Source organism: Falco punctatus, assembly GCF_963210335.1.
Source record: "Falco punctatus genome assembly, chromosome: 6".
Taxonomy (NCBI): domain Eukaryota; kingdom Metazoa; phylum Chordata; class Aves; order Falconiformes; family Falconidae; genus Falco; species Falco punctatus.
Genome location: NC_137585.1, coordinates 20,814,863 through 20,836,744, shown reverse-complemented (window position 1 = coordinate 20,836,744; position 21,882 = coordinate 20,814,863). Strand labels below are relative to the sequence as shown.

At 34.5% G+C, this 21,882-nt stretch overlaps 1 protein-coding gene across 1 annotated transcript in view; it reads right to left on the bottom strand.

Moving 5' to 3' along the window:
• Window positions 1-21,479, bottom strand: part of PLCZ1 (phospholipase C zeta 1) — a 55,140-nt gene extending 33,661 nt beyond the window's left edge. Inside the window, exons 1-5 of the mRNA XM_080391794.1 lie at window positions 15,341-21,479; window positions 11,245-11,479; window positions 5,997-6,198; window positions 4,336-4,480; window positions 1,345-1,497 (exon numbers count right to left, since the gene is read on the bottom strand). Coding sequence (XP_080247920.1) covers window positions 1,345-1,497; window positions 4,336-4,480; window positions 5,997-6,198; window positions 11,245-11,479; window positions 15,341-15,505 — 900 coding nt within the window. The 5' untranslated portion in view covers window positions 15,506-21,479. The remainder of the gene's footprint in view (window positions 1-1,344; window positions 1,498-4,335; window positions 4,481-5,996; window positions 6,199-11,244; window positions 11,480-15,340) is intronic.
• Between the last annotated feature and the right edge of the window lie 403 nt (window positions 21,480-21,882).

The following is a 21,882-nucleotide window of genomic DNA, read 5'->3' as shown; positions in this document are numbered from 1 at the left end:
CAAGGGACTAGAAAAAAATCTTTTGTCCTTGAAAGAATATTATGTGCAAAGACTGGAACAAAGGGAATTTATTTATTTTTGTTTGCAATAAAAATTTCAACACCCATCTAATTGCCTTTTCTGGCTTCATATCCCAGGGGTCTCAAGCCACCAGCTGAGAAACACTGCCTTAGGGAGAAACACACTGAGAAAGAATGTTTTTGCAGTAACAGACCTCAATGAAATAGTTTCATCAACATTGTTATTGACAAAAAAACATAGATTCAGGTTTCCATTTAAATAATCTTTAAATTTCAGAAAATTCTTTCAATCTAAGGAACATAAAAAAAAAAAAAATAGCAGAAAACATATACTAACGTGTTTAGAGTGAAGTTTTTTTAATTTTAGTTAAAGCATACTGTTTAAAAATCACACTTTTTTCCCTCTTTTAAGACTAAAACATGGGAAGCTTCACTTCAGAGAAAAGGAAGGGAGGAGACAAGGAGAGGAGATGAGATTGTTCAAGTTTAACCTCAAAATGTTTAATTTAGAGGTCAACAGAAACTTTGAAGCTGTTCAATGTAACACTATGTTTCCATAACTTGAAATTTCCCAAATTAATCAGGTGTTTGCATAGCTCTCAGATTCAAAGCTCCGATTCACTAGTATTTACTTCTGCAATCTTTGGCAAGCTATTCCCTATATATAAATCTGCTCTTTTTAAAGGCAGATACTCATTTCTGTCTTTAGGTTACCATGTCTCCAGCATAGGACTACTGTAGATGAAGAACACTACGATAACTTAATTCATATTAAGTAATAGTTCACTTTTAAAAAAATCAGAGTAGTTTCAGTGCAGCTGTTCGGATTTTGATATGCAAGATTATTCAGTGTTAGTAAGTATGGTGCAAAATATCAAAACACATTAGTACAGCTGCATGTTTTGATATAAAATAAACTGTAACCCACAAACTTTACTTAACTGTACTTGTATATAAAATAAAATAAAACTTTTAAAGCATCCAGAACACTGAATGTTGGTTTGATTTTAACTGCGAGATCTAAAGCTTTGCAAAAATGTTAGTATGTTAGTTTTTGACAAATATGTGCTTCACCGCAGTACTGCAGTTTTCCTTTAAATGAAAACTTCCATATCAATCCACATGATTCATTTTTGCTTTTTCTGTTTTCTTTATCTTTTCATGTGAGTGTTTTGGTGTTGTTTAATTATTTTTTGTTACCACCTGAAGTTTATTTCAGACACCAGATGAGCAGTTTCATAAATTCAGTTTCAAAAGATTAAAGAAAAAACCCAAACCAGTTTTTTTCCTCTATCTTTCACAGAATAAAAAGCAATGTTTTTACCTCAGGAGAAGGTAGTTGAGTCACTTCTGTATCACCAATTGTTGATGTAAGAAGTTTGTCACCTAGAATAGTTTCTAAACAGTCTGCCATTACTTCCTGTTGCTTAGGGTTGCAGTGGTTCTCCAAAGACAGTATAACTGGATAGTCAGATGCCTGGAAATACAATTTAAAGGCTTTTATTATCAACAAATTAAGAGAACCACTTGACTTCCAAAAATATCTTACAAAAGCCCCCTTGGTAATCTGTATTTTTTGTTTATTTTCAAAACTTTCAGAATATAGGTTGGTTGTTTCGGGTTAGTACTACAATAAAATGTTCACAATATTTATAGAAAAGAGAAAGCACAACTGAAGGAGAATAAACACACATCCTCAGGAAGTTAAAAGGGGTTAAGACAAGGTTAGACATATACAGAGATGAAAAAACCCTTGGCAAATCAAATGAAGATCAGTTAAGAAGAACACAATACTTTATTAGAGAAGCAAGGAAATGTCTGTGCTGATATTTGGAAAGCATATATTGAAGTGTATTTGTCCAATAATCCATAGAAAAGAAGTTATCAGAGGCATGTAACAATGATTAATGTTGGATGTAAAGAAGGTGGAGAGAAAAGAAGTGTTAAATGAGCCAGAAATCAGGCTGATTCAATTGCACAAGGCAGAGTAAAACCCAGAAACGAAAAGCAAAATTTCTCACAGTTAATGGCTCAGCTGATACACAGAGCTTCTAAAGAATGATGCTTTGACTACTGTGTGTCTGAGACGGTGGCCCTCAACAAATGAACTTACAAAGAAAGAAAAGGAATTATGCCAAAAAAGGAAGATAGAATAAAACCTCCCAGACACACTAAAGCTTAAAAAATTATTTAGGTTGATTTCAAAGGAGACTTAAAACATTCCATATTCTGAAGATATCAATGTTGACCATTTTGGTGTTTTTCAAACTTAAAGAAATCCTCATTTCTTCAGACCTAGTATCTTCTCTTTCTTCTGCACCTAAAGGTTATATCATTACTGCTCTCTAATCCTGTTGACTAAGTCATCCCAACAGGGAATTACCACATATGGTAGATTAATGTTTTAGAAATAATGATTAAGTTTTCTGAAAAAAAATTTCAATAAGGGAAAATAAGGAAAAAGAAAAATAGAAAACAAAATTATTGCAATTTTCATGTATCTATAGGTAGAACTTGGAAAGTTTCACATAATCATGTACCTTTAAGTTTACATCTGAGATATTTTAGTGATACCTCTTTTAGTGGCTAAATTTATTTTAAAGGACAATGAAAAAACAATTATAAACAAGGCAAAATTGACTCAGCTAAATATAAATTGTAGCCACTGTAGCCAGAGATTTAAAATATTTCTCTGCTTTATGGGGTAGAGTGTTTGGTTTGTGTACAAAATTTTCTCCATTGTTTACACAGTTTTGTTATGAGAAAAGAGATTTGTTGTTTGTTTGTTTTTAAAAGGTAAAATCAGATTCTAAAATTACAATTGACAAAGTAAACCAGGATTAAGTGTCTTTTGATTTAACTCATGACATATTTTAATTTACTATGTTTCAAGTTCACAGTGTCCTTAAAATTTGGTCAGAATTCATTGCCTTCACATGAACAAGCTATGCATATTTTTTTATAATATCAAAACCTTTTCTGGGGACTCTTTACACCTCACTTATCACAGTACTCAAGCCAGACAGGTGAAACAGAGGAAATCAAGTAAAAATTAGTGAATAGCTCAAATGAGACATGCCCATTTAGACTGTACAAATAAATCTCAGAAGTTGCCAGTAATAGTGGTGGCTAATAAAACAAATACTCTGAATAAACTATTTACTTGGGCAGGACCTAAACTGTCAATTTCTAAGGGAAGTATAATTTTATGTTTACCTTGTTTTTACACATTTTCCCTGAGCATTTGCTATTGACCACCAGTAGAAGCACACCTTAACCTGGATAGACAGCTGGTACAAACCATTACCTATTGCAATTTTATCATCTTATTTTAACTTGAGCCTGTTAAATTACATTTGTGTTATAGTTATATACAATGTGCTGTATAACCAGGAGAGTTGTATCTAATGGGTTGTGAAGAACAGTGATATAAAAACATACTGTTGTTTTCACTGTCTTTTCAAATCAGTGACTAATTAATTTGATATAGAAATCAGGACAGAAAAAATAGAGCTCTGCTTAAGCCTGAGCATACTATAAATATATATGTACAAAAATCCATATAAATGTATGATCACAGGTGTATATATTCACACACATAATGCTGGCCTGAATACGACAGTTATCTTAATAGTTCAGGACTTCATTTGAGCAGAAGTTTTGCTAGAAACCTACAGAAAAGATTGAGACAGTGCCACAAGCTCTCCAGCTTTTGCTGCTTTACCAGACATAGGCAGGAGGGACATTGCCCTAATGAGTCATTCAACAAAAAGACAGCGGTAGATGGTAACCTTTATCAGGCCTTGAATTCAAAACAAAAAGAGAGGAAATGGAAAACAGACTGAGTCTCAAACTCAGCTATTATCGAACATTTTTCTCTGTTTCATAAATTCAGCCATAGGATATAAGACAGACTGATAGCAACAAAAGAATAAGTGAAGTAAAAAAATCAAAAGATATGAAGTGGTAAAACATTGGACTAATTCTGAAGTAGCTGATCACTTTATATTCAGTCCTTGCTTAAATGACCTCAGGTGCAAATTCCACCTAACTGTGTAAGGTCTTCTGAATTCCTTGCACCAAGTTTGGTTTATAATCATTATCAGTAAAATATGTTTACCGTTTCTTAATTAAAATTTTAAAATATATTAAGAACAGATAACACTATTTCCCATAATTTATTTCAACAATGCCCACTGCTACAAGCACTGTCTCTGTTCAGATTTTTTTTACCCTGGTGAATCTCTGACAACAACCAAGTCCATGGGCTTTGTTAAAGCCATCACCACATTTTAACCAACATATAGATACGTACCACAAATGCATACTTGTCTATCACATGAATTACAGAACGAAATGGAATTTTGCTTGTTAAAGTGTAACCATGATACACAACAGGTTCATTGTTTGAGCCATCCCAGCAGTCAATTTCCAGGCAACGACATCCCTTTAAGAGAGCGCTTCAAAAGAACAAAAAGAAGAGAAACAATTTTATACTCAAAAGAAAGATAGCACACTTTCTTACACAAGTCACTGTATTTCTGATTACAAGCACTTTGAATAATTACAACACCCCCTACTTTTTCATTGCAAAGAGAAGAAATTCTATAGAATGATACAGATATGAGACAGAGCTATATTTTCTATTGTTTATCTTAAACATTTTAGGTAATAAACTTCATTAGGGCATTAAGGACTAATAACTGAATAACTTTCAGTATTCAGTAGGGTCAAAGATTTAAACAAAAGAATATTGGAATGACGGAAAACAGTTGCTTAAAAGACAAAATGTTTGAAAGAGCCTTTTATATTAACATTGTTATTATTATTATTCCAAGATTTGTCTGCAAGTTTGAGAATCATTACACTTAAAAATAACAGCATCGCACTCTAAATCAGATTGTGCTTGTCTTTACATAATCTCCTTCTACCTTATTTCTAAAAGGAAGTGATAAAGTTTCTCAGATACCTTAAATTTACTTTGGTTTAATTTTTAATATGGTAATGGCACCCTTAAAGGTCTTAGGTTTCTAGTATTTGGCTGGTTATTAATTTAAACATTTCTTACAGACTAATTACCAATCTGCCTTTTACATGGTGCCCTTTACATGCTAACAATCTCACAGAGATGCTTCTAGCTTATTTTAGTATTTTACATTTTCCCTATACAAATAGCAGTTTAAGAGGAAGAGAGGGGGTTTTATACTCACTTTGCAATTACTTAAAGCAATATAGTATTAATGTCATATAATTTAAAATACTGTTAGAAATAAATTAATTAGTGTTTCTTTCACTTCACTAAAGTAGTACAAAGGAATAAGAATGCTGGACATCTGTCTTCCAAATTTTTCATACTTTCTGTTCCTCTCTGTATTGCCTTTAATACATAAACCATTTTCTCTTTCCCTGATCATTTCTTCTAAATGTGTCTTGGCAATAAAGCATCCTGGTTTCCTTCTCCTCTTTGAGTCATACATTGCACACTCAACGTTTCTTCTCCTTCCTAGCTCCTACAGTGCCCATGTTGTTGTTGTTTCTAAACTAACCACATTGCAACATACACTGGTCACAGATATCCTGGACATATTCCACTGTACTGTGCCCTTAAGTCCTGTATATTAGCATTTCCCCAGGAATTCTACATTTATTTCAGGGAGTTATTTATTCTTGCGTGGCACGTTGAAATTAAAAACTGATTTAATCATATACTGTGCAGCATACTATAGTTTTCATTTGCTGTGAGGTTGATTTTTTGAGATGTAAGTGAAAAAATGGATTGTTTCCAGACTATGAACAGATGGTTTGGGTAATATATCGAAAAGTATACACACAAATTAAAAGACCACTCTCACATTTTCTACTTGTATCTATGATGGTTTTGTTCCTTATTACCAAGTAGGATTATATGTGACAGTATTAATTTAAAACAACAACAACAAAAAGCCAAGGAATGTTTTAAAAACAGTATCTAAATACCTGATATATCCCCATAGATCACTGGACCCTATTAGCTGGTCAGATGTCAAATAGGTGTTGTGAGAAGATGAAATAAAATAGTCACATAATGCATGGTTCATATCTTGGTAGACAGTTCTGTGTTCGTTTTTGAATATTGAAGAGTCTTCTGAGCTCATGTACCTTATAAAACCTTCAAATGACATCTGTCTTCTTTTCCTCACTGAACAAAAAAGAAAGCAAAGAATTTCTGGTGTGAAGCTAAACCGATGGTTATATCTGTGTACTTTCCATAATTTTTAATAGCCAATTCTAAACATTGCTGAAGGTTATAAAGCATAACACTTTCCTGCAATTTTAAAATTCATAACAAACAACATAAAACATAAATATCAGATGTGTGTAATTCTGGAACTGAATTGCTGTAGTTCAAAATTATGAGAGGAAATAAATATGTTCTGACATTTTTATATTTCTATGGACACCAATAAGAAGTGTTTGCAGAAGTCCTAATTAAATACAAAGGAAAATATTCATTGCTTAGTTTTGGAAAGTAACATGTCAGTCAATGCACAAAGAATCTTCTTTTCTCTGCAGAAAGAACAGGAATTGTTCTCCAAAATGTCAGTTGAAGACTGTCAAAATAATCTTGAAAAAACTATGATTCCTAGCACAAAATATCTTCCTCAGTGGTAGAAAATTTCAATTAAATACTGGTAAAATAATGTTTAAATTAGAAGCATTTGAAAAAAAATAGCTTTTTAACAAAATAAATGCCCACAAAGATGAATTGCAAATCAAGCTTATTATATTACTGTGTCTATAAGAAAAACTGCTAATTGCCTCCATACCAGTGACAGTCATCCCATTTGTTTTGTTTTTAACTGATTTGATGACAAACAGGTCCATTATAATGCCAACTACTGCTCCAATGTCAAGCTTCAAGTGTAATTTTGCAAATGATGTAATCTCAGAAGCCAGCTTTGCTTCAAAACATAACCTAGTTTCAATTAGTCAGGGATTTTTCCCAGTTCTGGCTCTAAAATAACCTTATTATTGTCAGTATAGCAGGCTAGTGATAGTTAAGCAGTAGGTAATTCAAGATTACTTTGTCTTAATGATAACTTAGAGGCGTCAATGTATACAAACTTTTGACAAAAAAAACAACCAAAGAAAAAAAAAAAAAAACACCACCACACACACACACACACTAAAAAAAACCCCACAAACACCCAAAACACCACACACTTGTCTGACCTTTCAATTCTCAATACAGAAAAAAACACCCAAAACACCAAACACTTATCTGACCTGTCAATTCTCAATAGAGCTATAAGAATCACAATTTACAGGTTAGCATTGCAGTTATCAATCTTCAGTATGTATACAGACTGAAAATTTTCTATGAGACTTTATGAAAATCATTCTGATGATGGTAACACAAAGAGAATAATTATTTCTAAATTACACAGATTTTTGAGCTAGAAAAAAATTGCAGTGTTTTAAAATACTAAACAGAAATAGAATATAAGGATGAAGGCCCTCCAGACATCATACATACTTACACTGTTGTTCTTAACAATAGAAATGTTATTCATACAAGAACTCTGTCAAAGTTATTCTTAAAGACTTCCATTGATGAAGAATCCACACACATCCTGGTAATCCCTTCTCAGCACCTAAGAACCTTTTTGTTAGAAATTTTTCCATAATGTTTACCCTGAAACTTCCTTGCTGTACATTTTTTTTTCTGTTTTGTATTATTCCTCTCCTTTTTTGTCATAGTCTTATCCATATAAGAAGACTACTACATTTCCCCTCATTCCACTGCTTTCCAGCAGAAACAAATCCAGTTCAGTTCATCTTTCTATTTAAGTTAGGTTTTCTTTGACTTCTGGTATTTTTCAATGGGCTTCTACAATTCTTTCCATTTGATGAACTTCCTTCTTAATGTTTGATGCCCTAATTGGAATGTAGTGCTTCTCCATATTGAACTCCATCCTTCTTTCCTGTATCATCAATTTGCCAAGATCACTTTGGCTTTTAATCTTTTTCCCTATTACACTTGAAGTTCTGATGTCAAATGTAAATTTAATAAATTTAATTTCTATTCCATCATTCAGCTTATCAATGACATAATTGAAGTCTGGATCCCAACACCTTGCTCAGTGAAACTGTAGACAGATGTAGCCTTTCATTTTGACTCTAAGTCATTCCTAGCTAACTTCTCAGAGTAATTTTCTAATGAGTTGCTTATGTGCCATATAGTTATTTTGCCTGCTTCCTCTACTTGCTTTTTAGAATGCAGGACACTGTTAAAAAGTATGATTCTTCTTCTATTCACCAGCACTGTTACTGCCTCATAGAAGAAAACAATATGATTTCTTCATGGAATGTCTTGACAAACTGTTACTCACCCTTACCATCTTAGAGGTAATTACATAGTCATTATTTGTCCTAGTTTTTCTAGTAACTGACTGGTGTATAGTTCCTTGGATGTTCCTTTTCTAAAATAGGTATTAGATTTGATCTTTCATCATCTATTCTCCATGTCTTTTCAAAGTTAACCTGTAATAACCAAGCTTGTTACAGTCAATTTTCTAAAAACTTATTTGTCAACCTGTCTTCACTGATCTGATGAAGTCATTTAAGCATGTCCTACCCTGTTTTTTCCATATATTTGACTGAGATCTTACTCTGGTCTCATTAATATTAGCCACCTGATCGCACTTAGGTAATGCATCAAGAATTTCCTTGGTCTTTCTTTCATTCACATATTTGCAGAATGACTTATTGCTACCCCATGACTCTTGATCAGGGGTCCTCAAACTACGGCCCGTGGGCCAGATATGGCCCCCCAGGGTCCTCAGTCTGGGCCCTGGTATTTAGAGACACACACACACACACACACCGCCGGGGGTTGGGGGGGAAACCAAGCAGCCGCAGATGACTGCCTCTTGATAGTTGTATCTTATTTAGTATCTTAAGTTCTTTGATTTATCCCCATGCACATGTCGTATTGTTCTATACTGTAACAATAGGATTAAGTTTCTATTTTCTGTACATATGAAAAATAAGTTTAAAAGAATATATATCCTAGGAATAAATTGAAGTTTTTCTGATTCACAAATGCATTCTGGGTTACTCACATTCTTTATATGACAGATACACCAAGTTTATCTTTTTCGTTAGAAAATAAGCAACATTTTCAAGACAGGAATGTACTTTTAACCTCTTTTGGTACTGCCTAGCAGGAAAATACAGAGATAGGAGCAGTGGTTTTGAATAGCACTATGCTGTAAATAATAGTGGGATGCACCTTCTCATCCTCATTGTGCCTCTAATTCTATTCAAACAAATACAGAATAATGAGCTAAAAAAAATTTATCAGAGATATATATGAAGTTTTTAAAAAATAAAGTGCATTTGGTTGGCATGTTTTATTTAATCCTATTTCATGACTCAACACTTCTATTCAAACTTAATAATAAGATGGAGAGATAATCAAATGTTTACGTAGAACACAAATGACATTCAGATATTAGTAAGACACAACTGTCAGGTGTGAATCACATATTCACTACTTTTATAATCAATTGCATAAAATGGTTCTCAGCCAAAAATGCAAGCTTTAGCACACACACAAACAAAATCTGTTAATGCAGCATTTTACTGTTAGACATGTAAATTGTACAATAAAAATTAAGAATAATGTATTCCATACTTTTCCTGAACTTGCTAAAGTACTCTCAGAGAGTTAATTTAGAGTTATCTGGCTTAATAGCATTGAAAAGTCTTCTCTGTCTGCACACAAATGTTAGGGATGTGCTGAATTTTAAAGATGAACTTATCAGTGTTGCATGTAAAATCTAGTAGCTGTTTTCATCTTAATCATGACATACTAGTGATATCATGTTTATCAGATAATGGCTGCTACTGTTAGAAAACCAGTCAATTAAGTGTCAAAATCTGTCCTTTTCCCTTTCTGCAATACACAGGACAAGGATGGCAGATGAGTTAGACAGATCATCCTGATGAAGAATATCCTATACCAAATTCAGAATGACAGTTACACAAAATGGTCTATCACACCACCATATGAATCAACTAACATGCAAGCATAACTGGAACTTTCCAATAAATATGTTTGAGTGAGAATATTAGTTCACTCAAAGGAGCATGAACAATACAGCTATTATTTCATTCAGTAAGACAAACACTCTTATCACAGACAGAGAAACAAACAAGAATTTAGCTCAGCATCTGAAATTTAAACCAGACATTAAAACTATAGAAACTTTAGTTGATATTTAAAATGTGTTTTCAAACTGACTCAAGATTGTTTTACTGCTTTGTATTTATTAACTTTCCCATCAAAATAAATAACCCAAAACCTTTTTAACCAGGAACATAAAAATATTAATTAGTAAACAGTTCTCAGAAAGAGTAGAATATATTCAATAAACTATGTTCTAATTTGAAAGACAACCTCAGAGAGTAATGGCATAAGGAATCAAAGGTTTTGTAGCTATTACTAGACAGTGAGTGATTCTTAATGTAACACCAAATGTCTTCTGTTTCTTCTTGAAAGATTAATACAGTTTCTTCTTTCCACGGCAGTGGGAATATCAACATAGATATGCCAGGGTTTCTATTCCAAAAGGAAGATTTTCTCCTTCTTTGGTTTATGTTTCTTAACTAGTTATCAATTCCACCCATTGTTAAAGACTGGAAACCAAAGCACGCTAACAAAGTTAAACATTTGAGATTCAAGTTTCTCTGAAAAAAGTAACAGATTGCAATAAAATGCAGTTAAGTCTGATTTCCTTTTCTTAGCTTACTTGAAAATTTTGCCTCAAGTTATTTTCAGTAAAACTTGGGAGAAATGTTACACCACAACTTGAAGCAGCCTTCAATAGCTGAAGAATACACATATTACAAATTTAACAAACCTCCACTGATCTGGTAAGTAGAGTAAGATGCTATCGCTAAGCAATATGCTGTGTAAATTTATTGTGCTCTATTAATGGTTTTGTGTATTATTACATTCTCAATGTTCAAAGATCTGAATTTCAAAAAGATCAACATTTTGAAGAAGTGCTTACAAAATCTATTATACAACATGCAGAATATAATTTAATTCCTTACCTTAGTTTACTTTAAAATGTTCAATTTGCATAGTCAGATGGGTATTCAAAAACATAAACACAGTCCTTGGCAGAAGTATAATAACTGAGAGCTAGAAATCAAATAGTTAAACTATGCATACCTTCTTCAATGGGTTCATACTTCAGAATAATTTCTAAGGCAGTTATTTCACAAGCTTCAGTTTCAAATTGTTCTTTTCTGAGAAATTCTATGAGCTGGGTATCAGGTAGAATTTTGCGGTCCGGAGAGTAAGCATGAAAAAGTTCCTGAAATTCAGGTCTGTGTACAATAGTTCGATAAATTGCCCTGAAGTCTTCTATGTTAATGGTACGTTCCTTCCGTTTGTCAATTAATTTCTGAAAAAAAACCCAAAGGAAATAAAAACAACCCAGTCAATACAAAGAGATACAATGATACAAAAATACACACAAAATATTCTATTACAACTGATCACAAGAACGAGAATAATTGAGAAAACCTCAGATAATAGTGACCTTAATGCTTTATCAAATTATGTTCTTCTACTTTTAAATGCAACTTTTAGGTTTGACTTTGTGTGTTAAAAAGATTTTATACAAAATAAAATGTACAATATGACATAATTAAAATCTAAGTAATTACAGACATTTCTATATAATGCATATTATTAAAATACACTATATAAAACCTCCAAAATGCTATACAATAAAATAAATCTGCAGCATAAAAATTATCAAGTGGAAAATATATTTAATATAATAGCTCTCCAACTTATAAATACAGTAATTTAAATTTACATACAACATACAGCAAACAGTAATCTAAAAAACAAAATAAGGATAACCAAATTATCTTGAGATCCATGTCTTTCACTACATCAAATAAGAAACATTGTTAAAGTTTGGAGACAAGATACTTTATAATAACCTATGACACCATGTTCTATTCTTATCAAGCCAGAATGTTTAACTCAGATTAATTATTCACACTTTCAGAATACTTAAACTGTAAGCTTGTTTTCATAGAGCTTACAAAATGTTAGCATATTAATTAATTTCAGTGTTTCAGTATAGAAGCCACTAGAAAAATTAAAAGGGTAAAAGATTTTGAGTAGAATAGTACATTTTTACCATTTCTGCCATTTTTATTTTTCTCAGGCTTAACAGTTTTATTTATCCTTTAAAATTTTCTACATGAAATATATAACTGTGCATATGACATATAGATGTTTCTAACATTTTAGCTTGTATTATTCTTAAAAGTTGCCAAATTAAGAGAAACTTTGGAAATTTACTAACAAAATTACTCACAAAATCATAAATGGGAGTTCATTGCCTCATTGATTATCACTGTAACCTGATCAAAATTCGTAACTGTTGGCTCCTTAAACTGAGACTACCAAAAAAGCTAAATTTCAACATCTAATAACACGGCACTTACTGTGGTTACTATAGCTTCCCCAAAAATGTCCATAAACATAAAGTGGCTTACTTGAGCTCTGGCAGCTCTTTGATGAAGACCTTCAATTACTACTAAATTAGATTAGTTTTGAAGCAATATCATAAAAGATAAAAGCTTTTTGATACATTACCAGCTTTTTCCTATGCAATACAGTTCCTACCAAGAGTTGTCCGAATAAGTACAATAAAAGTAAGAATGCATTAGATAACCAGAACAAATACAAAAGTAAATTTCATGCGGAGTTCTAGCTTTAAAAAATTATAAATCAGTAAAATATTTGTTTTGAGTTTGTGAAAGAGAATTGTAATGATCATTTTTACCAGGAATCACTAACAAGAAAATAATTAAGTACAAATGCTAATAATATGCATTTCATTACTGCTTGAGAAATCCCACATCTAAGGTTGACATCCTCAGTCTAATTTTTAACATCTTTAAGAAAACTGTAAATTTACTTATAAGCATTAAATAGAAAAAGAAAACACCAACTTATTTTGGAATTAAGTGATCTACCAGGACTCAGGAGGTGTTCACTTAGGTATTGGTACAAAGTGCAGCTGGGCAAAAAATTAAATTTTCTATCTCAGTTGCCTCTTGATGAAAGACAGACAATAATACTACATAGAACTTTTCAAATTATAGTTATAAAAATCATGTTAATCTTAAAATAAAAAGATTGTTATAAAAGATTTGTTGGTAGGTTTTTATTCCTTTTTTTAACAATGCATTCAAATTCTTGCTATTATGAAAAAGAGCTATCTCAACAAAGACTTAGTCTTGAGAATAATTATATGAGCATTTATTATTCCTTAAAAATATTAATGTTCATAATTCTGGTATTGCTTAAAGGAGCATTATAGTAAAATAAAATCAAAGATAATGGACAAGAAAAACCCAGATTATTCTTTAAAAACTAAATTTTCTATAAAATTGACATTCAATTAACTGTTGTTGTATAGTTACTGACAATGCTGCTACTAAGATTTCCTTTCAGAATGCTTTGCATTTTTAAATATTATTATACTGATGAAAAATTTGAGCCCCCAAACTACTGAATATACTCAGTAAAGGGTATCTCACAGTACTGTTACAAATAACTAGATCATATGGTTGAGTGTATTATATTGTTAAATGTAAATAGACCAGACTTGGTCTATGCAGGCCACTTGCTTAAATAGTTATTCTATTCTCTACCCACAATTGATCATCTCTCTCAAATTTCTGTCAAAAAATAAAATACATGGAAAATACAGGAAACAATGAGAAACAGTTTCAAGCTTTCATGAGATTCTCAAGGTTGGAAACTCAGTGCAGTGCAAATCCAAAAACCACAGACAGCCTCTTCAGCAAGGGTTGGGTTCACACCGCCAGTTTTACCTTGTCTTAAAAAGGCAGAGAGCAATAAGAGAGGAACAGGACAGAATGAGGAAATCTTAATGCCTTCCCTCTGCTTGCCTGCCTGCCTGTCAGCATGATGTGATCTGAAAGTTTCTGACTTGCCGTAGTTAATTCTCTTCTGTGAAATCTGGACCAAATCAGCCAGCTGGTTATAACATTCTCAAAGAAATCACATATATATATAGCCACTTGGCTTCATTCCCTTAGGAAAACAGCTTTACCAAACAGCTATTTCTGGTAAAAAAAAAAAAAAAAAAAAAAAAAAAAGCTAAAAGGAAAAATCCTGCATCTTTTGAGTAAATACTAGAGGGGACCTGAAGAATGTTAAAACCCAATATGTCCAAAGATACTCAGTTTTGCAGTATTTTGTCAGTGGGACTGCCTGCACTATAGTTTGCACACCTGCTGCTAAATTAACTTATGTGTAAGTCCAGTTTCTAGCTGTATCATGGAACCTTCATAGGAATCTTTTAAACATTGACATATCTCAAGGCCACATCTTTTCCCAGGGGTTAGAGCACAATTCCCATCCATTCTGGCAGACGTCTTAAATTCTTCAGAAGAGAGGTATAATGGAAAATTGAATGAGCAGGTGTGCTGGGTCTATGTTGACTTTAAACCTGAATTGATTGGACAACTCTATATTGTCATCTTGGAAGAAGGATTTATATGTTGTCATACTAATAGCTCTGCCCAGCGTCAGACAGGCATGTCTGATCCTGCTAGCTTGATCACAGAAGCAGCTGGAAGGGATGAAATCAAAATGTTCTAATCTTTCTCAAGTGAGGCAATGTTACAAAAAAGTTGGGAATCAAGAGCTACATATTTTCCATCACCTTGTACTATTTTGATGTGTTGAAGAGATGGTGTTACTTAGGTGTTGGTCTCTTCTCCCAAGTAATAAGTAACAGGACAAGAGGAAATGGCCTCAAGTTGTGCCAGGAGAGGTTTAGTTTGGATATTTGGAAAAATTTCTTCATGGAAAGGGTTATTAGGCATTAGAACAAGTTGTCCAGAGAAGTGGTTGAGTCATCATCCCTGGAGGTATTTAAAAGATATGTGTAGAATGTGGCACTAAGGGACATGGTTTAGTGGTGGTCTTGGCAGTGCTAGGTTACCAGTTGGACTCAATGATCTTAAAGGTCTTTTCCAACCTAAACATTTCTATGATTCTATTCTATGATTTTAATACAACCACTTGGTTAGGTATTTTCATAGAAACAATAGACCTGGATGAGGCAAATTATTTGCTGATTTTGCACACCCTACTAGCATGAAACTCACTTCTTAAAACATTAATTTAAAAAAATCAACAAATACGACACTTATGTAACTGGTTTTCTAAACATATTTAACTGCTTAATCTACATATTCCTCACCTTGAAAACATGTTTTACATGTGTGAAATCAAAAGGCACTTGCAGTTTTTCAAGTAGCTTCGCTGTGCTGTTTAAATCAATCTTCCCAGTCATGAACTCATCTTGAATGATGGACAAAAACCACGTATGAGAGATCAAGTTAAGGAAACTTCTGGCCCATGTCATCACCTTTTAATAGGTGGAGGAGTGGGAGAAGTTCAACTTTTTTAAATCTAGAAAGCTTGCATTGCTTTCCTCATACACTAGAACATCATTGTCTTCTGATTTCTGAGAATGCAGCAGGCTCTGAGGCATGCAGGAAGGCATTTTTGCTCTGTGTCCAGAGAGTCTGAGGACAAAGGTAGCAAAAAGGGGAGAGAAAAAGAAGGGAGGTGTGAAGGAAAACAAGGGGTGGTCAGTGTGGAGAAAGGGTCACAATGAAAGGAGAAAAATGTGGGGAGGCTGCAGGTAATGGCAGGAACAACAAATATTAATGAGTGCACCCAGCATTGTGCCCACCCAACCAGCCCCAATCAGCCCTGGCTGGACCAGGCTGGTCCAGACTGGACTGGCCACCCCTGGCCCTCCTCTGCCACCCAGCTGGGGGCTCCCATGTGTGCACAGGCCAGGCCCAAGCCTGGCTGGAGAGGCATGCATGGGGGAGCTCACACAGCAGGGAGAGGAGAGGAGGAGGAAGAGGTAGAACAGCAAAAGGTGGCAGGGGTAGAGCAGGAGGAGGATATCTATTCTCTTCCATGGCGGCTCTGCATTGCCTGCTCTAGTCTCTTCACTGAGGTGAAGCTGGCAGCCTTTGGCAGGTGCTCGCTCTGGCTCCTCATGGAACAATGTCCCAAACCTTGCACCCTCGCTTCCTCTCAGCACAGCACCCAGCCAGCGTTGCCCCGGCGCCATTGTGAGGTCACAAACTGTGACCACCACCACTCCCCTCCACCCCTGCCACCATCTTGTGCCTTTTCTCTCCAGTGCAAAGCATCCCACATGCCCTCTCCTTGCCTGAAATGTCCCACCCTGTGGATAGCCCTTACCCCCAACATGTGCACCAGGCAGGAGCTGTGTGAGCCAGAGAAGGTGTCTTTCATTTGCAGCCTACTGTACCAGTCCCTTCCTGGGGAGTCTGGCCAGGCTGTCCCACATCTCTCTGCTCAAGGCCTAGATGACAAGCTGGTGAGGCAGGAGGCTGCCTGCATGGGGGCACGACAAGAACATCACCCCCCTCCAAATAAACAGGCACTCTGTGCTACTGACCCACTGCAACAGCTTAGGGAGAAACTGTTTCTTTGACCGTCAGGACAAATTCTCTTTTGAGTTTGACCGCCTATGTGGGGTAACCAGCAAACCCCAGCTGCTGCCAGTGTGTTGCCAGCTGAGGAGGAAGTGTGGTGAGAGGCCCTCCACAAGTGCTTGAAGGCCTACATGAGTTGCCACGTTCCTCTAGGGAGCTGCTGTGTGTTCAATAAAATCCTGGAAGAGGCAGCTGTTTGTGGCCTGCTTTGCGGCTCATCAGTACCCACCTTCAAATCAGTGGAACAACCTTTGGAAGTCAGACTGGACTTCTGTCCTGACTCCATTTTCCACTCATGTTACAGGGATCTTTCTCCTCCAGATACACTACCTCAGAGACGCCAGACTCCACATAGCTGTCAGCAAGGCTGTGAGTGAGACGTTAAATGTGATAGACCAAAGTCTGTTTGCCACAGATTTTGTGAAATTTGTGAAAATAAAGGACACCAAGTTTCACATTGCCATCCTGAAAAACATTCAGGCTTTGTCAGAGGAAATATGGGGGAAAAATCTGCCAAGGAAACTACCTGTTGCTTGCACTTTTATGAAGTGGAATAAAATATTGAATGAGCAATACAGAGGTGCCTCCATGGTTAGTGAAACACACTATTTTATATAGTGAACTAAATTAAATATGTATATATAAAAAAAAGGAAGACAAAGACAAAAAAGGGGGTTTTAGTTGATTTATTTCTGGATTACTCAGGAGGGTGCACAAACTCATCAGTCAATCATCTCTGAAAATAATTCAGGTCTGTAGTGACTGAAAATAAGTTGCTGTATATTTTCTGTTTTCTACATATACAAGTATTGATCAAAATGTCAGAGGCAGTACAGTGCTACAGTTGAGCCAGCAAGCAAACTCTGACTTTTCTTTTTAATTTTACCCAATGTTATATTTAATTCTGTAACTTCATACTGTATGTAGCATTGGTTATAAGGAAATTGGTAAGGTAGGTTGTCAAAGATATTGAGGCTTTATTTCTAGATTTTCTTCATTGATACTGAAACCAAGGAAATTCAGCCTTCAGGCTTTGCTTGTACATACCTCTCTGTATGCACAAGAGACATCCCTAACACAGTCACATGAACAAGGAGAGATCAGTACACAGGAGGAATAAATTTCATATAGTTGATGGAGAAGGTATTCCAGGACTGACCTGGAATGTATGCTGGGTGTTGCGATATTACAGAATAAAGCAATGCTGCTTCCCTTCTCCCAGTCTTCATCACAAATGCCAAAGGAATGTATGTGATTTTGGTTTACTTTCAAACTATGACAGTGATGTTTTGCTAACATTATTACAATAAATGAAATGCTTATTACACTTGCTGTTTTCTGTAAACATACCTTTTAATTAGAGTTTTATTAGAAACTAAGTTTATTTTCAAGCAGTAATATAAAAATCATCGATCTACATCATTCTATATTGTTGATGACAAAGTCATATGCTCATTTTTAATTAATAAGCATACTAATTTACAAAACCTTATTGCAGAAGACAAGGTTGTAGTGTTGCCAATATTTGAAACTCAAATAAATAAAATAGTTTTTGTGATATATACACTGAATTTCTTCAGATTTGCATTGACTAAAGCACATTTTTCATCTGGTTGTTCATCTTTGTGGTTACACAGCACAAAGATTCTGGGACTGTTGTACTAATCTGTGTGCAGAAAGGTACTCATCATGCAGCGTTTCCTTCCTGCAAACAGAAAGCAGACTGCTGCCCTTGTAACAATGTCCCTTGACAATGCCTTTTACAGATGCCCATTTGTCAGAAAATCTGCACCATACACTTGAAGAGGGAGAAGGATGGAACACGGAGAGCGTTTTCTGTGTCCCTTCAGTTCTTCACAGAGAGCTGCATTACCTATGGGTCATTCTCTTTTCACCCCACAGCTGCTACCAAGATCTGTTCAACACCAATCCAACCCTTTTAGTGTTTATATTGCTGCTGAAGGCCATTCAATGAGCAAGCAGCTGTCTTTACACGGTATTTATTTCAATATGGGATTATTTCTTTTCTGAAAACAGGAGTAATTTTATTAAAAAGTTATACAGCCCAGGGCTGCTATAATGAAGATGTCCTGTTGTAAGCGTAGTTCCTGTCTGCAATACAGAATAATGGATTAAATTCTGGACATACATTTAAATGTTAACAGCAACAGGGACATAGCATTAGAAATTCGGGATTGTGAAAAAAACACTTTATTCAAACACAAATATTGAGCATGAATCAACAATAAGAAACAGTACAGAGCAATGGAAAAGACTAAGCAGTTAGATGACTTTTGGTTTCAACATTTATTCTATCATATCAATCCCTTATGAGATCCAAATATATGACATTTTGCAATACACTGTTCTGTGCTGTAGAATTAAATTCTCTTTTTAAAATGCAGTTTCTGTACAGCAAAACTGTAGCAAGGAGTGCAACAAAAAAAAACATTTAATATTGTAGGATAAGGCAGTTTTCTATCTTCCCTGTCAGTCTACCTTTATGAACTATCCATTTTCCTTCAATTTCTTGATGTATAAAAGAGGAAATTGTGATACCAGAATCTGCAAGAAAAGCCGCTCAGAAGTTTTGACAGAGCAAATGTTCTGACCTGGCTGAAAACAGAATCACAGAATCACAAATCACAGAATCACAGAATCACAGAATGGTTGGGTTTGGAAGGGACCCCTGGAGATCATCTAGTCCAACCCCACTGCTAAAGCAGGTTCACCTACAGCACGTTGCACAGGATGGTGTCCAGTTGGGGTTTTAGTATCTTTAGAGAAGGAGACTCCACAGCCTCTCTCGGCAGCTTGTCCAGTGCTCTGTCACCCTAAAAGAAGTTTTTCCTCATATTCAGATGGACTTTCCTTTGTTTCATTTTGTGCCCACTGTCCCTTATCCTGTTGCTGGGCACCACTGGAAAGGGTCTGGCTCACTCTCTTACTCTTTTTTGCAAGACCTATGAAACTAATCTGGAAAAGATAATTATAGTACAAGTTTTGTCAATTTTTCCTCTAAATTCTCCATGATGGGTTTGGAATTTTTTTTTTCTTTTGAAAAATTGAAACTTGGGGAGGAACAAACATTATAAGAAGAAAGCAAAGATGTACAACTTCATTGAAAACTTTGCTGAACTTTTACGTATATACTTCCATGATCTGTTTGTTTCTTAGCTGCACCTTCTTACTCTTTTGCCCATACTAGACTTTTTTGTTATATAGGGAATACATGCCAACTCACATTATCTTTATTCCTAAAATCCCCCACCTTTCTGCCTACTGCCGTGAAAACCATTGACATCCTTATAGCTGCCTCTGAATCCATCTCTTTTTATTAGCATCAGTACCCTATATTTTAAGAAAAGAAATAAAGAATAGGCATGTATAATTAAAACAAAAATTAAAGTTGTCAAACTGTATCTTACAATAGGTTTCTACTGCAGCCAGGAGTATAGCATACCTAGAATTGATACTATAGCTACCTATTTGCAATCACAACTGTCTATTATTAAAGATTAAAAAAAAAATCTGCTTTGTGCCTGCAAAAATACATTATCAGTATCTTTCCGTAATATGCTTCCAATACTGCTTTCTCATTCTTATCTCTGGCTGTTATTGAGTGGCCATGGTTATTTATCTCAAGGAGAAAATCACCCTCTATCATTTCAGAACATTTACAAGTTGAGATTTCATTTTCTTTCAAAATATAATATGAATTTTGTGGGAATTCTACTGCTCCATTTACAGGCTTGCAGACTCATTGGAGTCATAAAGTTGGTACAAATGTATCTGAGTCAAATTGACTCAATTTTTTGATGTCTGAAAATAATTTTGTACCTGACATTAATTGTTGCTGCAAAGAAAATTATCATTTTAATTACGCCAGTAACATTAAAGCTTAGCATTGTCAGCTTCCAGTTGCATTAAAATTGGAAGAAAAACAACACTTTATATTGGTATTTGCGCTGAATATTCAATGTTCACATTATAAAGTTTGCTTCATGTTTTGCTAGTACTGCAACAGGTGGAAAACCTATTAAAATGAGGACACCTAGCAAAATAAGTTTCATCATTTTCCAACATATGTGTTGAATTAGAAACAACTTTTTTTGTCATTTCAGAATAGATAGACAAATCTTTAACAGGCACTAAAATTATCTGTTAGTAGGAAGCAAGGTTTATCAATATTCCTAGTCATTGGAAGAAATTAATGTTTTCCCCCTTTCACTCTCCAAAACTGGTTCTAGTTCTTCTTTGCTTCATTAAGACAATATTGTAAAAAAAAAAAAAAAAAAAAAAAAAACACCAAAAAACACCCCTACTTGTATGTTTTCCAGGCTGTTGTTTGTATTACAGTCTCCACTGTATTCCTTATTCCTTATTCCTTACCAAGATGTGGAGAAGCTAGGAAAACACGATTTTGAAACAGAGGAGATAAAAGTGAAGGAAATACAATTAATGTTCTGTCAAGTGTATATCTCTCACTGATTTCAAATAATCAGTGCATGATGCTCCAGTTATAGTAAGATCAAATTCAAGGATTATTTTCCCTTCTACAGTAAGAATGGTTTAATATGTTCAACAACTCGCAAAAAGCAGATTTATTACCCGCCATTTGCAAGATATTTTCCAAGTCTGTATGCCATTATGCCATTCTTACACCAGCAGTGTATTTTATAATTCTTTTTAATGAAAGCTTTGCAGTTATTAAAAATGTGGAGTGGTTTCAAAAAGTCATTATTTCAAAAATTTGCTATTATGAACTATTCAAAGCATAATATCCTGGGATGCTCAGAAGTTACAAGAGGTAACTGTTGCAGTAAGGAATTGCTACCATACAAAACTGAGGGAATAAGAGATATAATAATAATAATAATAATAATAATAATAATAATAATAATAATAATAATGATAATAATAAACCAAGAGATGGCCCATGTTATATTAAGTCACTTATGTAGCAGATCATCTTTGAATGGAACAGGAGCTCCTACACACCCTTAAATTCATACCCAGAAAACATTCTGAGATTATAAGATCCTAATAATAGGATCTGCTTGGTTTTGGTGGGGGGTTTTTTATGTTATTGTTCATATAACACATTTGAAAGAAAAGGTAGTGTGCATCTCAGCTTTTTTCTAGATACAGGTGTAGGCCTTTCAGTCCTGGATCTTTATACATAAAAGGTGGGTGTTTTTTCCTATTTGCTTACTAAGGAACATAACTCATATATACTGCTTCTTTAATAGCATCCATA